The sequence below is a fragment of the Esox lucius genome, chromosome 12, assembly GCF_011004845.1.
Source record: "Esox lucius isolate fEsoLuc1 chromosome 12, fEsoLuc1.pri, whole genome shotgun sequence".
NCBI classification, from domain to species: domain Eukaryota; kingdom Metazoa; phylum Chordata; class Actinopteri; order Esociformes; family Esocidae; genus Esox; species Esox lucius.
Genome location: NC_047580.1, coordinates 7,893,835 through 7,915,535, shown reverse-complemented (window position 1 = coordinate 7,915,535; position 21,701 = coordinate 7,893,835). Strand labels below are relative to the sequence as shown.

Below are 21,701 nucleotides of genomic sequence, written 5' to 3'. Positions count from 1 at the left end.
AGGTAATCACTGAATTGGTACCTCATTAAGTAAAATGAAGTGTGCCTGTGTTGGAATTTAACAGACACTGGAATGGAATGGCTGCCATGTAGAGATGCTGATTTAAAAAAAAATTAGTAGTGTTTTTTAAATTTTTTCCAGAGCTGTATATATATATAATACATGTAACACACCTGAAAGTACAGATCATGTAATCCTCTTGAGCTTTACATACAAGTCATCAGAGCATGACTGACGTACCACTCTGGAGGATTACGTACATCAGATAACCTAACATAGGCTCTTAAAGACCATGCGCAAGGCCCTTCAATGCATGTTACTGACCAGAACAGTCGATGTTGGTGGTGATTGAACGTTGCTGTGCCAAACAGTCAGTGTTAGTGGGGATTGAACATTACTGTACCGAACGGTCAGTGTTGGTAGGGATTGAACCTTAGTTTACTGAACAGTCAATGTTGGTGGTTGACAATGCAATATTATTCCGCCTTCCAAGGTAGCAAGTGCCACATTTTTGATCAAGCCACCCAAGTGTTTTGCAGGTTTAAAAACAACTGTATCAAGGTTCTGTGCAGTTCACACGGACATCAATACATTTTCCCTCGATTGACACCCACAATCATACATGGTATGTCTTCAACATGCCAGTGTAAATTAAACCTCTGTAGAGATGATTATTCAAACAAGGATCAGTTGATTTAGCATTTTATTCTCTCTCGCAATGAAAATAAGCCCTATGTGTCTGATTGTGTCACTGCAGAAGACTGACATTCTTTCTTCTGTGTTTTTGTAGCGTGGAGGGGGATGCAAGGCCCAGTGAGATTGACAGTGGAGCCAGCTACCGGGGCCCCGTGATCAGCCCTGACCGCTTTGAGGGCCCCCTCTACAGCCACGGGGTACAGCCGGGACCCCAGCGCCCCCCACGCAGGCCCAAGCTACAGCACTCTCAGTCCATCCTTCGCAAGCAAGCCGAGGAGGAGGCCATCAAACGCTCTCGCTCGCTCTCTGAGGGCTATGAGCTCTCTGCTGACCTCCAGGACAAACAGGTGAGGTTCTCCTGTCTTCAGGTCCTGCTCATCCTAGATCCTCATTTCATATCTTCAATACTGAACAACCCTAGCATTGACTTTACAATACGTTACTACCGAACTAAGCAGCTACATGGGACAGAATGGTGAAGTCGCTTTGCTGCTGTTTTTCAGCTTACCCTTTTCGCCAACAAGCTGGTTCATGAGTCATATTCTCCTTTGTGAATTAGTGTTGTGTTCTAATCGTTTTCCTTTAATCACAAATTAACATTTGTTCCCGTCCGTCCGTCAGGTGGAGATGCTGGAGCGTAAATATGGCGGACGCTTCATAACCCGGCATGCGGCCCGCACCATCCAGACAGCCTTCCGCCAGTACCAGATGAACAAGAACTTTGAACGTCTCCGGAGTTCTATGTCTGAGAACCGCATGTCCCGGCGCATCGTTCTGTCAAACATGAGAATGCAGTTCTCCTTCGAGGGCCCCGAGAAAGTCCACAGCTCCTACTTTGAGGGCAAACAGGTGTCCCTGACCGATGACGGGAACCCCCTGGGCTTGGTACAGTCTGAGTGCGGAGACATGGAGGTCCACCACCAGGCCAACCTGGCATCTCACCCCACCTCCCAGAACGACCTGACGGACGCCATCACGGAGCTGGAGGACGCCTTCTCCAGACAGGTAAAGTCGCTAGCCGAGTCGATCGACGATGCCCTGAACTGCCGCAGCCTTCAGGGAGACGAGGGTCATGACCCCGAGGTCCTGGGCTGCCCTGAGGCAGAGAGGGAGGTGGCCTATCAAGTGAAGCCTCACCGCGGGACGCAGGGGCGCATGCGAGAGGACATGATGGCATCCTACAGCGACGTGACGCTATTTATCGATGAGGAGGAGCTGTCTCCCTCAATGGGTCTGTCGCGGGGTTCAGGTGACCAGCCCTCCAGCATTGAGTCAGACCTCCGTCTGCGCTCTGCCAACTCCTCCCAGGACTATTGGCCCCTGGATCCCAAGGACGAGGGGCGTGACACGGACACCAGCTGCCGCAGCACGCCCTCTCTGGAGTGCCAGGAACAGCGGCTTAGGGTGGACCACCTCCCCCTCCTGACCATCGAGCCGCCTAGCGACAGCTCAGCCGAGCACAGCGACCGTTCGGACCGCAGCTCCATCAAACGCCCGCCCATCTACGAGACCCACGCGGGCGGCCACATCGTGGCGTCCTCCCAGGCTAGCCCTAAGCACATCTCCCACGGCCCGCCCCCGCGGGCGCAGTCACGGGACGAGGAGGCGCCCCTCCGCCACCGCCACCGGGCGCTGGAAAGCCACCTGGCCATTAACGGCTCGGCCAACCGGCAGAGCAAGTCCGAATCCGACTTCTCGGACGGGGACAACGACAGCGTCAACAGCACGTCCAACTCCAATGACACCATCAACTGTAGCTCCGAGTCGTCGTCCCGGGACAGCCTGAGGGAGCAGACGCTCAGCAAGCAGACGTACCACAAGGAGACGCGCAACAGCTGGGACTCGCCCGTCTTCAGCAACGACGTCATCCGCAAGAGGCACTACCGCATCGGCCTCAACCTCTTCAACAAGTAGGTGCTGAGCTCTGACACAGTGCTTGCGTGTTCAACCTCTGATTGTTGCCGTTAAGTGTCCGTGAGCTGAAAACCATGACTTGTGTTTGTTGGGTTTGTCTGGTATTATAAGTTATAATTTTATAAATTAGGCTAATTTCAGTCACTTGGAGTTAAGAACTTTATCGTCCTTTATGAAAATAAACATACAGCTCCAGGAAAAATAATGAGACCGCTGCACCTTTTTCTTTCCTTTCCAAAAAAGTTGAAAAGGAAGGTTTTGAGTGAGGAACAGAAGGGTTCAGATTAAGAGACCACTGAAAATGTAAAGCTTAGACATAAACGATATGGACATCCCTGACCAGTTTACTAGTGCTGGGTCAGACTCTGTTGCCTAGGGAACAGCCTGAGTTCTGGGGTGGCGGATCCAACAAAGTGTGGTAAATGTTTCACAGGGATGTTGGTCCATGCGGTTGTTTCACAGGGATGTTGGTCCATGCTCTTGTTTCACAGGGATGTTGGTCCATGCTCTTGTTTCACAGGGATGTTGGTCCATGCGGTTGTTTTACAGGGATGTTGGTCCATGCGGTTGTTTCACAGGGATGTTGGTCCATGCGGTTGTTTCACAGGGATGTTGGTCCATGCGGTTGTTTCACAGGGATGTTGGTCCATGCGGTTGTTTCACAGGGATGTTGGTCCATGCGGTTGTTTCACAGGGATGTTGGTCCATGCGGTTGTTTCACAGGGATGTTGGTCCATGCGGTTGTTTCACAGGGATGTTGGTCCATGCGGTTGTTTCACAGGGATGTTGGTCCATGCTCTTGTTTCACAGGGATGTTGCTCCATGCGGTTGTTTCACAGGGATGTTGGTCCATGCTCTTGTTTCACAGGGATGTTGGTCCATGCGGTTGTTTCACAGGGATGTTGGTCCATGCGGTTGTTTCACAGGGATGTTGGTCCATGCGGTTGTTTCACAGGGATGTTGGTCCATGCGGTTGTTTCACAGGGATGTTGGTCCATGCGGTTGTTTCACAGGGATGTTGGTCCATGCGGTTGTTTCACAGGGATGTTGGTCCATGCTCTTGTTTCACAGGGATGTTGCTCCATGCGGTTGTTTCACAGGGATGTTGGTCCATGCTCTTGTTTCACAGGGATGTTGGTCCATGCGGTTGTTTTACAGGGATGTTGGTCCATGCGGTTGTTTCACAGGGATGTTGGTCCATGCGGTTGTTTCACAGGGATGTTGGTCCATGCGGTTGTTTCACAGGGATGTTGGTCCATGCGGTTGTTTCACAGGGATGTTGGTCCATGCGGTTGTTTCACAGGGATGTTGGTCCATGCGGTTGTTTCACAGGGATGTTGGTCCATGCGGTTGTTTCACAGGGATGTTGGTCCATGCGGTTGTTTCACAGGGATGTTGGTCCATGCGGTTGTTTCACAGGGATGTTGGTCCATGCGGTTGCAATGACATCCCAGCTTCTACAGATTGGACAACAGAACATCCATGCTGCTAACTACGTGTTCCATCTCATCCCTAGAATGTTGTGTTGGGCTGAGGTCTGGGGACTGTTTGGTCCACTGAACTGGCAAGAACAGGCAATGTTTTTCTATTCGTCAGTTGTCTAGTGTTGGTGATTGCGTGCCAACTAGAGCCGTTTCTTCTGGTTTTTAGCTGATATGAGTGGAATTTGGTGTGGACGTTTGCTGCAATAGATCACCAGTGACAAGTGTGGGCAAGTCGTGCATTCCGAGATGCCGTTCTGCACACCACGACTGAGACTCTGTTTGCTTGTTTGTGGCCTGCCTTTTACCTTTCACGGTACTTTGCTATTCCTTGACCTGTCATCAGTTAGCTGTTTCTTGCCTACCGGTCTTATTGGATTTTTTTTTTTTTGTGGTTGTACCATTCTCTCTAACCCATAAACACGGTTGTTCATGAAAAGCCCTGAACAGCTTTGGTTTCTGAGTTGGTGGAACTGACACTCCTGTGACCGACTGTCATACCACATGTGGTCACTTTGGCCACATATTCTCCATACTATCATCCAATCAAACAGTAACTGAATCACTCGATGCCTGTTTGGCGGCTTTATTTAACAAGCCACGGCCATGTGACTCACTGCCTTAAGGAGCGATTCCTATTCATGAACGGTCTTATTAAACTGGTCTCTGAGTGTATATTTGTGCATCGTAATCTCTTTACAGACATGTATGCAGACCTTATTAGATGTGCATGTTTATCTGTTTACTTTCCGTGAAATACAGCTGGACAGAGTCTCTCCATTTTCTGTGCCCTGGTTAAATATTAACCACGCTGTTCCTACTAAAACCATTTCCTATAAGTCTATCAGACTCAAGCACCACTCTTTGCTCAGTGCACTGAATGGATGCATGGGGATATGCCTGCTTAACAAACAGGCCACATTTTGATGTCATTATTATTTTGATGTCATTATTGTGTGTGTGTGTGTGTGTGTGTGTGTGTGTGTGTGTGTGTGTGTGTGTGTGTGTGTGTGTGTGTGTGTGCGTGCGTGCGTTTGTGTGTGTGTGTCTGCAGGAAGCCAGAGAAAGGTATCCAGTACCTGACTGAGAGGGGTTTTGTCCCAGACACACCTGTGGGTGTGGCTCACTTCCTGCTTCAGAGGAAGGGCCTGAGCAGGCAGATGATTGGAGAGTTTCTGGGCAACAGGCAGAAACAGTTCAACAGAGACGTCCTGGAGTGAGTACTGTTGGTTTGCCACGCCCACATGACCTGGCCATGATGAAGATGTCTGGATTCTTGTAATAGTCTATTAATCCTTCATCATTTTGGAAATAACAGGGGAATAATCTTATTATTCTTGTGCCAAGCACAGAAAGCTATATACTGTAGACCTGGCCAGAACAATACAATTTATTTTGTCTAGCAAACTTCCATCTTCCATCTTGGCACTGACTGCTCCTAATTTAGATGCTAACTAGGAGGTAATTGACTTAGAACAGTTGGTGCCAGCATTGTGGCCATAAAAATTCTACATCTCAAACTAAGTTTGGTGAGGTTTTTTGTATGTGGCTTGGAGCCAGCCTTGTAGAATGTCCACACTCAGGTGACTGTGGCTCAGAGAGAGAGAGGCCAAACTAATTATTCAAATGTAATGGCAATAGAAATGGCTCAAACACATCTCTTGTGCTCCTCAAACTTGGCCACACTCAAATGCTTATTGGACCTTTTTCTAGGTGTTCATCACAAAAAAAACATCCCACTAGATGTTTTTGTACAACAGATCAACACAGTTCCAGTACAAAGTTTGGACTCACCTACTCCTTATTTTTACTACTTTCCACATTGTAGAATAGTTATAACACAAAAATATGAAATAACACATGGAATCATGTAGTAACCAAATGGTGTTAAACAAATCAAAATAAATATATTTTAGATTATTCAAAGTAGCCACACTTTGCCTTGATGACAGCTTTGCACATTCTTGGCATTTTCTCAATGTGGGAACTCCTTCAAGACTTTTGGAAAAGCATTCCAGGTGTCTACCTCATGAAGTGATGAGAGAGCGCGAAAAGGGTGCAAAGCTGTCATCATGGCAAAGGTTGGCTACTTTGAAGAATCAACAATATGAAATGTTTCATGATTCAGTAAGTGTTATTTCATAGTTCTGATGGCTTAACTATTATTGTACAAACTGTGTGTCTAAACTTTTGACTGGAACTGTATGTAAAATCCATATTCCATTACATATCAATATCATATTAGAATTCACTGTACTTGACATTTATTAAATACTACTGTATATAAATCGATGACATTTGTTCTGGTTGGTGAATTGATTGGTTGGTTGGTGGTTGCGTTCCAGCTGTGTGGTGGATGAGATGGATTTCTCGTCAATGGAGCTGGACGAGGCACTGAGAAAGTTCCAGAACCATATCCGGGTCCAGGGAGAGGCCCAGAAGGTGGAGCGCCTCATTGAAGCCTACAGGTGAGACAGATGCGAGAGTACTAGACTGAGTAAAATTCCTGGACCTTTGCACCATAGGTTGGGATAATGTTCAGTTTGTCACAAGTTGGTTATTTGCTCTTATGTATTCCATTTTCAAATGCTCTGAAGTTTATCACTGTCTTGGTAATGCAAGTCATTGTTATCCTTCCAACGCTGCGTTGGCTAAATGACTTATTGATGTGTAGAGGGACTCGGTGCTTCAGTTACTTTCGCTTGAGTAAATGGAGCAGTTCCTCACGCAATGCTGCGATAATGATGACACCATACACATTCAATGCTGACAAGTATTGACCGTCACCTGGTGCCTTGGGCTTTCTGTCCCGGCCTTATCGACATTTCAGTCACCAATACAAATGTCCACATTGTGCGTACCAAATTGAGTTTTATATTCAAGTTTTATATTCTTTGACGGACATATTATATCACGATATGACCTCTGACTTGTGACATCATCTCCTGGCTCTGTGTTCTAGCCAACGCTACTGCATCTGTAACCCCACGGTGGTGCGACAGTTTCGGAACCCGGACACAATCTTCATCCTGGCCTTCGCCATCATCCTCCTCAACACGGACATGTACAGCCCCAACGTCAAGCCTGAGCGAAAGATGAAGTTAGAGGATTTTGTCAAAAACCTGAGAGGTGAGAGAGATACCTGTTTTCGCTATTATCAGCATTAGTCATGGACTAATTATGAAGTCAGATAAAAGCTGACTTCATAATAGAGGGAGTGGGGGTCCTTCACAATGGCATGGATTCACGTCTTTCACAAGGCGCGTCAACCTGGAGAAAATGAGAAAAGGCACATCCACTCAATCTCAGTAGGAGCGAAGTTGGCATCAGTGACATCTGGAACTTGATCTGCAGTTCACAGGCATAGTGTCACTATTCGGACCAAAGTCGTAACAATACTGTGCGTTTGTGCTGTTTATCAGCAATTCTGTCAAAATGAAATGATGAAAGCAACCTTTTCCATGCAAACAGATGATGAAAACGAAACATTTTCACAGTGGTATGTTAACTCTTTCAGAAGAAGTTGCCACATGTCCGGTGTTAAAAACAAATGTCACTATGTGTCAACCTCTGATAGTTTGTGAGTGGTGGCTGTTTGAGGTAGAGGTGTTATAGTTCAAAAAGATCGCTAACTATGACGTGTGAAGAACAGGGTTACACCTCTGACTAATTGGTCCATCACACAATCGCATTACCCTTTCTTATTCTTGGGTGAGCAGCGTGATAGAGGCAGGCTAAACCGTTTGCCTTCTTTTGCTTGGCATTTGAGATTTTGTTGGATAAATTAGGCACAACAGGCTAATTCATCATTTATCATAAGTGTCTCTAATGAGGGAAAAACAACAAGAAGCCATTAGCTAAGAGGGATTCATAGTTTCTACGTTCCCCGATAGAATACCAAAGCAAAATGTTTCTGTGGGTGTGTGCGTGGGCACCTGACTTAGTGTCCCATCTCTCTGCTCTCCCCAGGCGTGGATGACGGGGAGGACATCCCCAGGGAAATGTTGACAGGGATCTATGAGAGAATCAGGAAGAGGGAGCTCAAAACCAACGAGGACCACGTTTCTCAGGTTCAGAAAGTGGAGAAACTCATCGTGGGGAAGAAACCGGTGAGGAACTCTGCTTTACTAAACACTCTTCCACAGACTTTTTTTTCTCCACGTCCCCGGATCCTTGGCAGGGGACTGTCATGGCCTTGGGTTTTTACACCGGCCAGAATTGTCGTCTTAATTGAACGTGTCGCTCCACAGCGCTGGAATGAACTGCTGCGTTCGATTTGTCAAATACAGCCCGAAGACACATGCATTTATGCAGACTGAGAGAGTGCTGTGTCTTTTTCCCTCGCACACTGTCATATTTGAAGTTATCACCTCTTCTCCTGCTGCTGGAGTACAAACCCTTGTGTTTGTGCCGGCAGAAAGATAAGGAGGATTTATGCTGTGCCGTGTTGCCTGTCCTCTGGCTCCAGACGGCTTCTCCTGTAGCTCTGGTTCTGTAGAGTCTGACTGAGACCTTCACGCTGGTGACTTTAATACATCCGCAGCCCTTGAGAGGTGTCAACCACCTCTACAGTCAAATGAAGAATGAGGCCCCTCTCATCCGCAGCACAAGCCCCTGCCTTAACACTTTCGCATAAAGAGAGAGAGGGACCTGTGCTTTTTTGGCTTGGATTATCTGAGAACCAAGGTACCACACCTAGTAGGAGCAAAGGGAGAATATTTCAGTTGTGAAACAGTATAAGGAGAAAAGGCCTGAGATTCTGATTAAGGGCTAAGGATATTGACGAAAGAAGACATATTAACCCCAACTTTTGACACGCTTATGTACGCACTCAATATCTGGGTGAATAAAGATTGCGAACACAATCATAACACTGTGTCTGCATATAGTACTGATTACAGTGTAAATATTCTACATAATTCCCTTTTAAAAAACATATCGGACATTCAAACTCTAATAGTCTGTTTCTGCAAACTAGTAAGATTTACACCCTGTTCCGAACTCACAGACAGGACCCTACTTTGAGGTTGACCTGTAGGCATTTGGCAAGACGGCACTTACAAACAAGACAGACAGACCGTTCCAGATGTAAAGATACAGCTGCAGAGGGCAACAGGACTCATTATGACCTCATCAGTATGACCTCATCAATCAGATGAGCTTACGGGTTTGGACTTTATTTTTCTGGAATGTGTTCTGGGCCAGTGTCCTTATGCACTTACAGGCTAATGGGAGTCTCTCTGATCTTCTCTCATTGCAGATTGGATCTCTCCACCATGGTATCGGATGTGTAAGTAGAATTCCCAGTTTGCATGTTCTTAACATATCATCCTGTTATTTTCCTAACCCACGTTTTTAAGTCGTGGCATTGACTCTACATGGATTTAGTGTGAAGCCTCCAACAATATGCAGTAGTCTCACTATATTGGTTACCTGTAACACTACCATTCCTTTTGTAACACTACCTAATGACTTTAGTTTGAATTTCAGGTGCCTGAAATCACCCACTTTCTATATATTTACTGTATCAGGAAAGTTCATCCACTTTCTATACAGCAAGTGACCACTGCACCTTTTTCTTTCCTTTCCAAAAAAGTTGGAAATCCAGTCCTGTAGATACAAACTGTATCAGGGTGGCTAAGAGATGGTCCAGTCCTGTAGATAGAAACTGTACCAGGATCTGCTTCCTGTAGACACTTTTCAGATGACTTTAGCCGAGGGCTACTTGCCCCTGACTGCCCAAGCCTTTCACCAAGATGAGCAGGATCTCTTTTGATGCTCTGGTGGACAGAGTCTACACACATGTACATTCCTGTGTGCCAGTGAGGGGCACTGTTTAATGACTGTGTGTTAGACAGAGCATATATCACTGCCAACGAGCAGACCACACAGACACTTACCACACAGAGAGGGGCTACATACACACACAATAACAAATTCCTGCCAATGTAAGGACCGAATATTGAGTATAAACGATTTTTTCTTAAACCTTACCCTAACCCCAAATCTAAACTTGACCCAATAGTTAAACTTAATGCCTAACCTTAACCCTACGCCAAACAGAAGGCATATAGGTGTTATTAATCCTAAATGTTTTAAAGGTTTGAGTGTGTTGAAAGATTTCTCTGAATGTATTTCTCTGAATAATAAACTTACGCTTAGCGTACTGTGACCTATCTATCTAAACTGTCTTCTGTTCTAACACCCACCCACTGTTTTCTACAATAAGGAAACAATTTAGATATCAACAACTCCTGCTTTGCATTACATTTCATTAGATGAATCAAGAGTTTTATATTTATTTTTATTTCACGGCATTAAAGTTTTACGAGCACATTAGCTTGCGAGGATAAATGACTGATGTGTTTTGTTGGAAAGGAAGCTTGTCTAATTAGTCTGTCCCCCAGACTTCCAAACAAATTGGGGTGGTGAAACCACGTCCCCAAACGACAATTAATGCAGTAGGATGAATAATGTAACAAGGAGAAGCAGCAGCGCTGGTGGGTTTATAGCACACTCTTCAGACATCATTAAAAGCCATTTCCCCTGCACTCCTCACACTAAATCATCCTAAAATGGAGCCCCCTGTTAGCATAGCTGAGGCACGCGTATGGGACTGTGAGCACACATACCTCATACTACTAGCTTGTTTTACATACATGGATTGCTTTAAACTAACTACCGGAAAACATGAATAGCAAACGTAAACTAAATCATCGTCAAAACAGCATTAGACACACATCCCTGTGCAAGGGCTAGCAGGCTCCATCCACCCTCCGGCGGTATGGTTAAAGTGTTAATACATTTACAATAAAACTTTTTCAAATAATTAAGAACTATTATAACAGTCTGAAGAATTTAAACAACTACCTTTAGGCTTTGATTCAAAAGAAATGTGCCAAAGTTCTCTCTGAGTGTCGTTCAACCGTTTTTCCTCGGTGACCAGAGACCAGGCCTGAGCTCATGGTGTGACGTAGCAGTGTGAAACATTGTCATTGTTTTGGCGTGTAGGTACTGTCCCTGCCCCACCGCAGGCTGGTGTGTTACTGCCGCCTGTTCGAAGTACCAGACCCCAACAAGCTCCAGAAGCTAGGCCTGCACCAGCGGGAGATCTTCCTGTTCAACGATCTTCTGGTGGTACGTCCCCCTACCATGACGTTCACCTGTCCTGTGTTAAATACCACCATTCAAATAACATTCTTTCAACAGCAACCGTGAGGGAACCATTCTAGTCTGTGAGCTTTTGGTTGAAACGTTAAAACTCTAAGCTTTCTTTTGTTTCTGTAATCTCTTTATTGTTTATGCGGTCTAACCAGCATGTTTGTTTGTTGTGTTGTTTCTGTGTTGATTTGGGTGCAGGTGACAAAGATTTTCCAGAAGAAGAAGAACTCTGTGACATACAGCTTCCGGCAGTCGTTCTCTCTGTATGGCATGCAGGTTTTGATGTTTGAGAACCAGTGTAAGTACTTCAAAGCTCTCCCTGTCCATTCTCAGTCCCCCTCATTGTGTTAGCCTCCGAATGTCTGTGTAGTGGATCCCTCTGGATTTCGTTTACTACAGAAATACGTCTCGCCACTCTGCGGTGATGGAATGGGACACTGTTTAGACTTTCAAGACATTACACAGATTTTCCGAACGTGTTTTTTGAACTTCTGTGATGGATGGGCTGGGTTTTAAAGGTCTCACTCTCTTGGTCTCTCTCCTCTTGTTCTAGATTACGGGAATGGGATCAGGCTTACATCAGCCATACCAGGTGCCGACATCAAAGTCCTCATCAACTTCAATGCGCCCAACCCACAGGACCGCAAGAAGTTTACCGACGACCTGCGCGAGTCCATCGCAGAGGTCCAGGAAATGGAGAAATACAGGATAGAGTGTGAGCAGACATTTTGGCTGTCCCCCCACCCCCGCCCATCTGTCTGACCCTACCTCCTTCATTCCCTCTCTCCTTCCGCCCCTCCTTCATTCCCTCCCTCCTTCCGCACCTCCTTCATTCCCTCCCTCCTTCCGCACCTCCTTCATTCCCTCCCTCCTTCCACACCTCCTTCATTCCCTCCCTCCTTCCGCCCCTCCTCCATTCCCTGCCACCGTCCATCTCTGCCACCGAGGGCCATTTAAACTCAGCGAATTCTTGGAAGAAAGGGCGCGGTCCTCATTACTCTTTCACGTTTATGAGGAGGAATGTTTATGGAGTTCAAGAGTTGGCTACCAGGAGTAGGGCCACGCTTGCGGAAGGGCGTCCATTATGCATTAAAGGGAAACGCGCTGAAGAATGTGTCGGATTTCGGTGCAATCAAACCCGTGTCACATTTCTCACATTCAGTATATGCTGATAGGTGATGACAGTCTATATGAATGGGTGACTAGCGCCACTGAGGGGATTTCCATGAGGAAACATTGTGCGCTTAAAAGAGGAGCTCACATACACACAAACACACACCTTTCTTTACTCTTCCTCTGTGTGTGTTCGTATACAGCTGAGCTGGAGAAGCAGAAGGGCGTGGTGAGGCCCAGTATGTCCCAGAGCTCTGGGCTGAAAAAAGAGGCTGGCAATGGCAACATGAACCGTGCCAGCCTGGACGACAGCTACACCATGGGCGAGGGCCTGAAGAGGAGCGCCCTCAGCAGCTCCCTCCGTGACCTGTCCGAAGCAGGTAAGGTCAAAGGTCATCACTGGGTTCACCAGAGGGTTATTCTTTCGTGGGGGCCTTCTGTCGTAGCCACCTTCTCACTATCCCCACAGTAGCTCAAGTCAGAAGAATCCCACATGATGTTTAAAATCAAGGTCAACGAAAACATCATTTCAGGGTAAAATAACTGATATGCATACTGTAGTGAGACTTCGTTAGATCGTTAGGCCTTTGTAATTTTATTCCCGATATTATTTATTTGTGATAAATAGCATTATCACAATCTGGGACAAGTAGGAGAATGTCCTAAAGTTTCTGAAACACATTGTGATATTTTCCATAGGCTTACATAATAGAGTTTGTCTTTATATTAAAGAGTGAAATTGAAGAAAGGATGGATCTCGCCCCTGTTTCTGAATCTCAATGAACGCCTTTGATTTTTGCACTTTTACGTGTCCCATTCTCATTCTTTAATCCCTATTGTTTCTCAAAACATTTCATGGTGAGCCTTGCTTGTTCTGTGTTTAATTAACCCACCATTCCTCTTCTACCTATCAGCCATTGTCATGGATTGATGTGATCATAACTCACTGGTCTTAATGGGAATATGTCCTGCTACTAGACTAGATCTGGCTCCAGATAATAAAACATTTCACTGTCATAAATATCAGTGTTTCATGTTGCATCTCAGAACATAAAGCGAGTCATGTTAAGGACATGTCATTCATTCTGGATCGCAGCTAAAATGCTCTGAGAACATAATGAAATCCATATATGGTCTACAGTATCTCTCATTGGGATGGATCTACTCTCACCATTGTTTCTCTGGGTACTGTACTGACGTTCTGACATGGTTAGTTAGGGCTGAAGTCTAATGATCCAAAAACTATTGCTCCTGTCTGTAGGTTTTTTTTACACCTATGTTCAAGCCCTAACTTTCTCAGCGCAGGACGTGGCATGACAGCGCGGCCATTTTCTCTCTACAATGTATTTTGTCTTTTCTTGTCATTCTCCATCTCATAACGTACTTCCTGATGTTTCCATTCTCATTGGGTTTTCCCGTTTGTCCACATGTGAAGACTGGTCATGTATCCATTGGCTGAATGTGTGCCGTCGAACAGTGGTTCTCCTCTGTATTTGCCAGTACATTTCATGTGGAACAGCCATTATATTGCTTTGATGTTTCTGTTACTACGCGACTGTCCCTGCCATCGGCTCTCGACAAAGCCACCCCTTTGCCTTCCCTGTTGACAATCTACATCTTGTGACAACATCAAATCTCTGTTGTCACAGTTTTTATCAGGACATGTAAAAAAATATATATATTTATGTGTGTGTATATATATATATATATATATATATATATATATATATAACATGGATGACGCTAACTAGAGATCCTTACGTTGCACTTGGTAGCTAGATAGGTTTCCCTAGCTGAATGGTACAAAAAATTAGTTCCTCGTCCTTTTAACTTGGAGACTATGCAGGAAACTCTAAAAGTAGAATCCTGTTCCATTTCCATCTGAACCTCCCTGGAGCATTCGAGAGAGCTTATGACCAGACTGACAGGATCTCTTGAGTCGTACCAAAGCACACGGACCTAAACACGGGCCTTAATCTCCTGAGTAAATCCCAACAAAGCAGCTAAAAACGATGAGCGTGACGGAAGCGCCTTCGCGGTGGTCATTCCTACCTGTTCGTCAAGCGGTCCCTCCCGACCCCCACACTCTCCCTGACCACCCAAACCAACCCGACCCACCCCCCACCCCGAACCCACCTCAGCCCACATTTAGACATTCCTCCGCTTCCCGGGCATCCTGCTCGCGGCCCCCGGCGCTACCTCCTAGGTTAGGGGACGCTGACGTCTGTAGTTGATCCAGGAGTGCTGTCCATCTCTAATCTGTGGTGTTGCATGTCTCGGCCAGGCAAGCGGGGGCGTCGCAGCAGTGCAGGATCACTAGACAGCAATATGGAAGTAAGTTGGAAGAAGCTGGTGTCCGAGCTACTCTATGTGATGATGTGCACCAAAACACACCGTTCAGTTTGTTTGGTCTTGCACCCCTCTCTGCTTCATAGACTCTCAGTTCATTTCTTTTTTTCTTTTTTTTTCCTTCCATTTCTTTTTTTTTCTCGGATGCCTTCTAACATCCCGCCTGCCTGGGTTAGTCTGCATGCATGGGCTGCCTGCCTCGGACGTCGGCCTTGTCCGAATGGAAGACGTCTCTTGTTTTGGTCACGTGGGCCAGTTGCATGTATCTGCCACTAATCCCCACCCCTCATTCTCCCCTCTCTCTGAACCCCCACCTCCCCCATCCAGTCTTTTTGGAACCCAGTCTGTTGTCCTCCATTAAGCCATGTCCCGACTCGCAGTTTCACTTTCCTTCTGAGTTCCATAGCGCAGGAGTGCCAGTGAATACCTTTTGTAGAGCCTACTGTTCTTCCCCCACTGTGGGTTAAACCTAAAGCGCCTCTCTCTACCCACCCTGGTCACTCTCTTTGCCCTGCCCGTCCTTTTGAAAGAATGCCCAGAGAGGCGTGAGGCTCAGGAAGGGAGTTTATCTTACAGCAGTTACCTGTCACAACATCCCCTAACGGTCATGACTCGATGGGCTTTATACACACTCTGAAAGTGTCAATATGAAAGATGTGGATTTCATTCATCGTCATTTATTCATTCCATGTGTCCATGAGTCCATGTGTCAATTTTGAAGTCTGGGAACCCTTGAAAATGTCCTTCCGCTTTCAACGAAATGTTAACGGTCTCTCCCCACATTCGACAGAGCTTCGAAGGAAGTCTTTTTAAAACTTGGATGGATGACAAGAAATGATAGAGTTGGAAGTAGGATAAGCGGATAAGTGACCACAGTTTTTTTTTAAATGTGCCCAGCAGATCTCCAGCATTGCTGCTTCCCGCTGTCCGGTTGAATGCTAAGCCTATGGATGGAGAGTTTGCCTGTCACCTGCATGTAGATGCTCTGCCTCCATTGTTTTGTTTTAACCAGTTGCATGTGGGACTCTTGGCAGGTTTGGAAGGCGTTCAACAATATGAACATGTATAGGCCTATATGCTTTCTATTGGGGAGGTCCTGTTTCCGTATCGCTCGCATAAACATTCGACACGTTAATATTAAGAACTTGTAAGGCTTGTTATCTCCATTTGTAACATTGTCAAGAGTGGCCATAACACTGACTCTACCATTCATAACTCGTCTGTCCGCCATCATGAGATGACATTTTCAGTTCCATTTTTGCATGCCCTGACTGTGATGTTTTTTTGCAACTCGCTGTCAACCCTTGAATATGCAGGCAGGTTTGAGCTGCTTTCATGAGGTGACGCCGCCCCCCCTTAACGGTGGTCGCCCGGTAGGCCGTGTGCTTCTGAGTTTCCGTCTGTGTAGGAGGTCCTGATAGACAGGGTGTCGCCTTCTTCTCTCCCACAGGGGTCCATCATTAGCAGCCCACACACGCGGCGGAGAGCTCACGCCCCGCGCGGCGAGGGCCCGCCCCGGGGCCCCCCCGTCAACCCCAACTCCTCGTCTCTCCTCGGGTCCCTCTTCGGCAGCAAGCGGGGGAAGCCTTCGTCCCAGATGCATCCTCCTCTGCCCGGTCACCCCACCCTGATTTCTCACATGCCACACCCGTCCAACCTCCACCACACAGCCCAGCAGGTGACCCAGGCCCAGCTCCACCACTCCCAGTACTGCCAGGTCCAGCAGAACCCCCCTCCCTACCACCACCACCACCACTACCACCCCCCGCCCCACACTCAGTACCACCAGCACCCGGCGGCATACGCCGCCTCCGCCCAAATGCATCAACACGTGCACCCCCACCCGCACGTTGTCGCACCACCGCACAGCCACGTCGCCCAACACAACCAGCATTCCCATCACGGCCCGCACTCCCAGCATGCACCCCCCCACCACAGTCAGCAGCAGGGCCCGGCGCCTGGCGGCCCCAAACCCAAACACAGCGGCATCAGCACTGTGGTGTGACATCCCTCACAGAGAGGGAGGGTGAGGGAGGGAGGGAGGAGTGAACTTAAAGGAGGGACAGTCATAGAATGGACAGAGGGTGTGCTGTAGGTCGATGGCCTGTCCACTGTGTTCCGCTGTTGCTGTGACCCTTTTTATCCCCTCAGATGCTCACCAATATGCAGGAGCCAAACTGGACAATATTTTTCCCTAATGGGCCTCGGCTCAAAACTCAGTAAAGGCCCCAGTCGCTCTGTCGGGGGATCCAGGAGGAGGCGTTTCAGAGGGGGATGAGCTTTACCCTTTCCTTCCCATGAACCAAACAATGATGAGAACGGTGCATTTTGTGCGGGCAGCTGTCCACTGGGCCGTTCTCTCAATTGACTTGTCTTCCCTTCGCCTAATACGGAGGAGAGACCGCCTGAGAAAACACGTCTGACTGTTTCCTCTGTCACCACGGCATATTATATTGTAGCCAGTCTTTTTAAACGAAGTTAGCATTTAACACTCTGCTTCCCTGAGGCCAGCAAAGTCCACTTTCCATTTTAACAAATGACGTTTGTTGTTGCTTCCTATAGAACTCAGATGGTTCGCCAGGCACTAACAGTGAATAGGCATTTGTCTTATTTGATATTCCTGGTAAAAGAAAGGTTGATTCAATTCAAAATAAAGAAATGGTGTAAAAAATATAGAAAAAATAATGTCACAGTGAGTAGACCAACAGACAGGCTAACAACTTAGTAGACCCTTTCAACACTAGTAGTTGTAGTGCTGTATGTACTGTAGATGACAGCTTTACATGTCGTTTCCTTGCTCTCATTAATAAATGTGCCAATTACTAATGCATAAACTATTTAGTCCAGAGTTAATGTACAGTATATTGTGCGTAAAGTACCTTGTAAGATTATACTTACAAGCATTATTATTATTAATAGTACTATCATTAGAACTTTATCAGTATTAAACTGACTATGGTAACAGGACAGATGGGGAAAAAGGTGAGTACACCCACATCCAGTCAGGCAGACCAATCACCTATTCTGGAACCGTTTGCCTTCCAACCAGCGTGTTGTGAGACTCTGGAATGCAGCTGTGTCATATGGCGCTCCTTGTGATGGCCAGTCATGTATGAAACCTCCCACTGGACAGACATTTCTGGGCATGGGTGTCCAGCAACCATATGTCGTTGCTATATTGGGTGGATGCGTCCTCCTTGACTCAGTGTAGGAGTCCTATATGAAGTACTGATGTTTAGTACCTTGGGTAAAGTCAAGACTGCAATGAAGACGTGTCCCCGATCTCTTTTTGAGTTCACAGTGGCCTCTTTGGTCTTTGGTTGTATGCTGGCCTCCTAGATGTTTAACATTATAAAAGTTGAGATTCAAGTCACTTTACTGATGGACCTGCAGTAGAGCTGGCCAGTGCTCACGCTCTCCATGTATGGAGCAGCTGCATTCTTGACTCTATAAATCAAAGTACAGTTATTCTTTTTTTATTGTTTTGTTTGCTTAAAGTACTTATATCTTTTTGTTTTCTTCACAAAACCTGAGTAGGTGAGTGACTGAAATAAGCTTTTAGGTATGGATTTGTTTGTTTGTGATCTTTTTATCTTCTTTTTTTTTTATGTATGTGCAATATCTTCGTACTGATTTTGTACATTCGCAACAAGCAAAGTGTCTCTTCTGTTTGTTTGGTGTGTCTTCATGTTGTGTCATTTATTTATTTATTCTGTTTGGACCCCTGTCGTTTTCTCTCAGTGGCTTAATGTGTGGCTGTTATATTGGTTCTCTGAGAAACACAGTCCTAGAATTCAGTGGAATGTCTAATAAGTGATTTTGCATGTAATGACGTTATTGATGTGAGGCTATCCTTGGCACATTGTATAACAAATCAGTGTTACCATAGCGATTGAAGTGCAATCACATATGAAAAAACAGACTTGTAGGCCTCCTACGCGTTCAAGTCAGATATGTTTTCCAGGAAGAGATTCAGGTGAAAATATCTTTTTTTCCATTTCAGATTATATACGTACACCGTTCACAGTGGGAAGAACGAGGAATGTGTGTATATATTTTAATAAAGGAATATGCTTCCCTAGAGGCAGAACAGAAATATTTTGCTGGATAAGCACATATGAAGGAGCGCTTTCATTTTTCAGGAAATGTAGATCTAATATACAACAAAGAATTGTGAGGGAACTGGGTTATGTGTAAAGAAAAAACTTTCTACATTCTACAAAATAAGAGTCTATTATCGTGTGTACAATAAAGTAAAAGTCAACTGTTTGTCCCAATATTCAGGGTGTAAATGTATTTTAACATTCACTAAGAAAACCATAGTCACACTTGAGGCTTAGGACAGACTTAACACATGTCTGATCATGTTTGACCCATGATTATATAACAGAAAAATAAGGACATTTTGAACCTGAATATATCCTATCTGGACCATGAATAATCCATTGAATGTCTTTCTAATGATTCTATATTTTCTTTTTTGTAACTCAGAAAGGGTTGGACAATGTAAAACAAAATGAAGATGAAATATATACATGTTTCTTTTTGTCATAGAGCTTGGAGAAATCCACAGTCATCTGTAGTCTGAGGAATACCCCATGCACTGCATGGACCTAATGCATTGTGTCCTTTTTCACTGTGAGCTGACGGAACAGGTCAGCCTGGAAACTTAATTGGGTTCTTTTTTATTTTAGTTTTTGCAGGGTTTTGATTTGAAGTCTCCTGATTTCTTCATGCTGTCCCAAGTTTAGGTTGGAGCTCAGCATTCATTTCATCTACATATACACAGCCATTGTAAAAACAACAAAACATAAACATCAATGCACTTCTTTTATTATTGAGTCGAGGGCTTTAGTTGTGTAAATAGGAGAAAAGTGTTGATTGTGGATTTCTGAAAAGGGTGATTTATCTAAAATCAAGATGAGAGGGGACCAAGAGAGAATGAGGATCTGTACATAGTATGTATATTGTCACTACCCCAATCTAATATCTGCTGTGGAGATCAGGGTGGTATATTCCTACCACTTCTTATGGTTCAATATGATTCTCAACATATCGCTTGTAATGAACAGTCAACCTCCAACTGTAATGTAACAGTCATTCGCTTTGGATCTCAAAGACAGACTGTTATAACGTTCACTGCCTCCTACGAAACACATGCACACACACGTTTCCTCTCATCCCATGCTGCAAGCTGTTCTGTCAGGCGTGAGACACACTTTTAAAAAGGGAACGATAAGAGTGGCCTCATTTCAGTGTGCATTCAGTTTGTCCAGTGTGTAGCGAGTCAGTAAGACCCTGTTGTAAAACTTCAACTGTGACAATGTCAAGAACGCTAAATAAACAAATATGACTTATGGTATGAATGTGTTGGTTTTTGGATTCTAATATGCAATGTAAGTCATTCTTTTGTTGTAATGTTTTGATAGTGCTGTTTACTTCTTAAATACGTGTTGCATATTTATCAGCAAGGTTTAAAAAAAGAAAAGTGAAAAATAAGGAACATCGTGTGTGTTTGATCTGTGTTATGGTTAGTAAACTGGCAGCAATACACAGCATGACCACAAGAGGGCAGGCATATGAACAGAGGTGAAGGTGTCAGTGCAACATAGTGGTTTACTTGGTTGTGCAGTCTAAATTGTATTGGGAGTTAAATCTCAAGTTAGGCCAACCAATACACAAAATTCATATTAATTTACCACCTTTTCAGTTAGAAGCAGCATGCTCAGCATAGAAGTGTTAAGTTCCCGGCTGACACAGAAGCATTAAAGGGTTGGCAAGAAGTGTATGAGCTTTCACGTGGCACCACTAACTGGCTCTGCAGCTTTGAGTGGCAGAGGGGTTGTTGCGCAGCGCTCTATTGCTTCATCGTCATAAACTAACAAACTTCCTGTGTCAGTCCTGCGCAATCATGGTTGTCGGCTGTTGAATTCCTTCTCCAGGTGCGTAGGTGCTGGTGAGTACTTCCTGGTTGAGTAAACAATGTGCATTTAACCAAGCAGAACAGCAGGGTAAGATGTGCAACTATGACAAATCTGAAATGATTCAAGGATTCTTGTAGGACAAGGGAATTAAATAAAAACATCTTAGTGGATAGTAATATAACTGCAACTTGTTATATCATTATCCTTAAGTGTATTTTTGTGTAATATCACTGAACAAAATGATGAACGCAACACTTTTGTTTTTGCCCCCATTTATCATGAGCTGGACTCAAAGGTCTAAGACTTTCTGTGTACACATAAGGCCTATTTCTGTCCAATATTGTTCATAAATCTGTCTAAATCTGTGTTAGTGAGCATTTCTCCTTTGCCGAGATAATCCATCCACTTCACAAGTGTTGCATATCAAGATGCTGATTAGACAGCATGATTATTGCACAGGTGTGCCTTAGGCTGGCCATAATAAAAGCCACTCTAAAATGTGCAGTTTCATCACACAGCACAATGCCACAGATGTTGCACGTTTTGAGGGAGCATTCATTTGGCATGCTGGCTGCAGGAATGTCCACCAGAGTTCTACCATAAGTCGTCTCCAAAGCTGTTTCAGAGAATTTGGCAGTACATCCAACCAGCCTCACAACCACAGACCACGTTTAACCACACCAGCCCAGGACCTCCACATCCAGCATCTTCACCTCCAAGATTGTCTGAGACCAGCCACCTGGACAGCTGCTGAAACAATTGGTTTGCATAACCAAAGAATGTCTGCACAAACTGTCAGAAACCGTCTCAGGGAAGCTCATGTGCATGCTTGTCGTCCTCATCGGGGTCTCGACTTGACTGCAGTTCGTTGTTGTAACCGACTCCAGTGGGCAAATGCTCACATTCGATTGTGTCTGACACTTTGGAGAGGTGTTCTCTTCACAGATGAATCCTGGTTTTCACTGTACAGGGGAGATGGCAGACAGCGTGTATGGCGTTGTGTGGGTGAGCGGTTTGCTGATGTCAACTTTGTGGATCGAGTGGCCCATGGTGGTGGTGGGGT

The 21,701-nt window shown here is 45.4% G+C and overlaps 1 protein-coding gene across 10 annotated transcripts in view; it reads left to right on the top strand.

The window, feature by feature from the left end:
• LOC105029144 (IQ motif and SEC7 domain-containing protein 1) overlaps positions 1-21,701 on the top strand; it is a 174,811-nt gene that overhangs the window by 147,256 nt on the left and 5,854 nt on the right. For 6 of the 10 annotated variants that reach the window (XM_010902333.4, XM_010902336.4, XM_010902339.4 and 3 more), the window contains exons 2-14: positions 791-1,043; positions 1,318-2,606; positions 5,146-5,307; positions 6,437-6,559; positions 7,054-7,220; positions 8,061-8,200; positions 9,352-9,381; positions 11,103-11,228; positions 11,451-11,550; positions 11,806-11,967; positions 12,569-12,745; positions 14,650-14,699; positions 16,165-16,719. In XM_010902333.4, coding sequence (XP_010900635.2) covers positions 791-1,043; positions 1,318-2,606; positions 5,146-5,307; positions 6,437-6,559; positions 7,054-7,220; positions 8,061-8,200; positions 9,352-9,381; positions 11,103-11,228; positions 11,451-11,550; positions 11,806-11,967; positions 12,569-12,745; positions 14,650-14,699; positions 16,165-16,719 — 3,334 coding nt within the window. The other 4 variants (XM_013132417.3, XM_020051664.2, XM_013132419.3 and 1 more) reach the window with 4 other exon arrangements.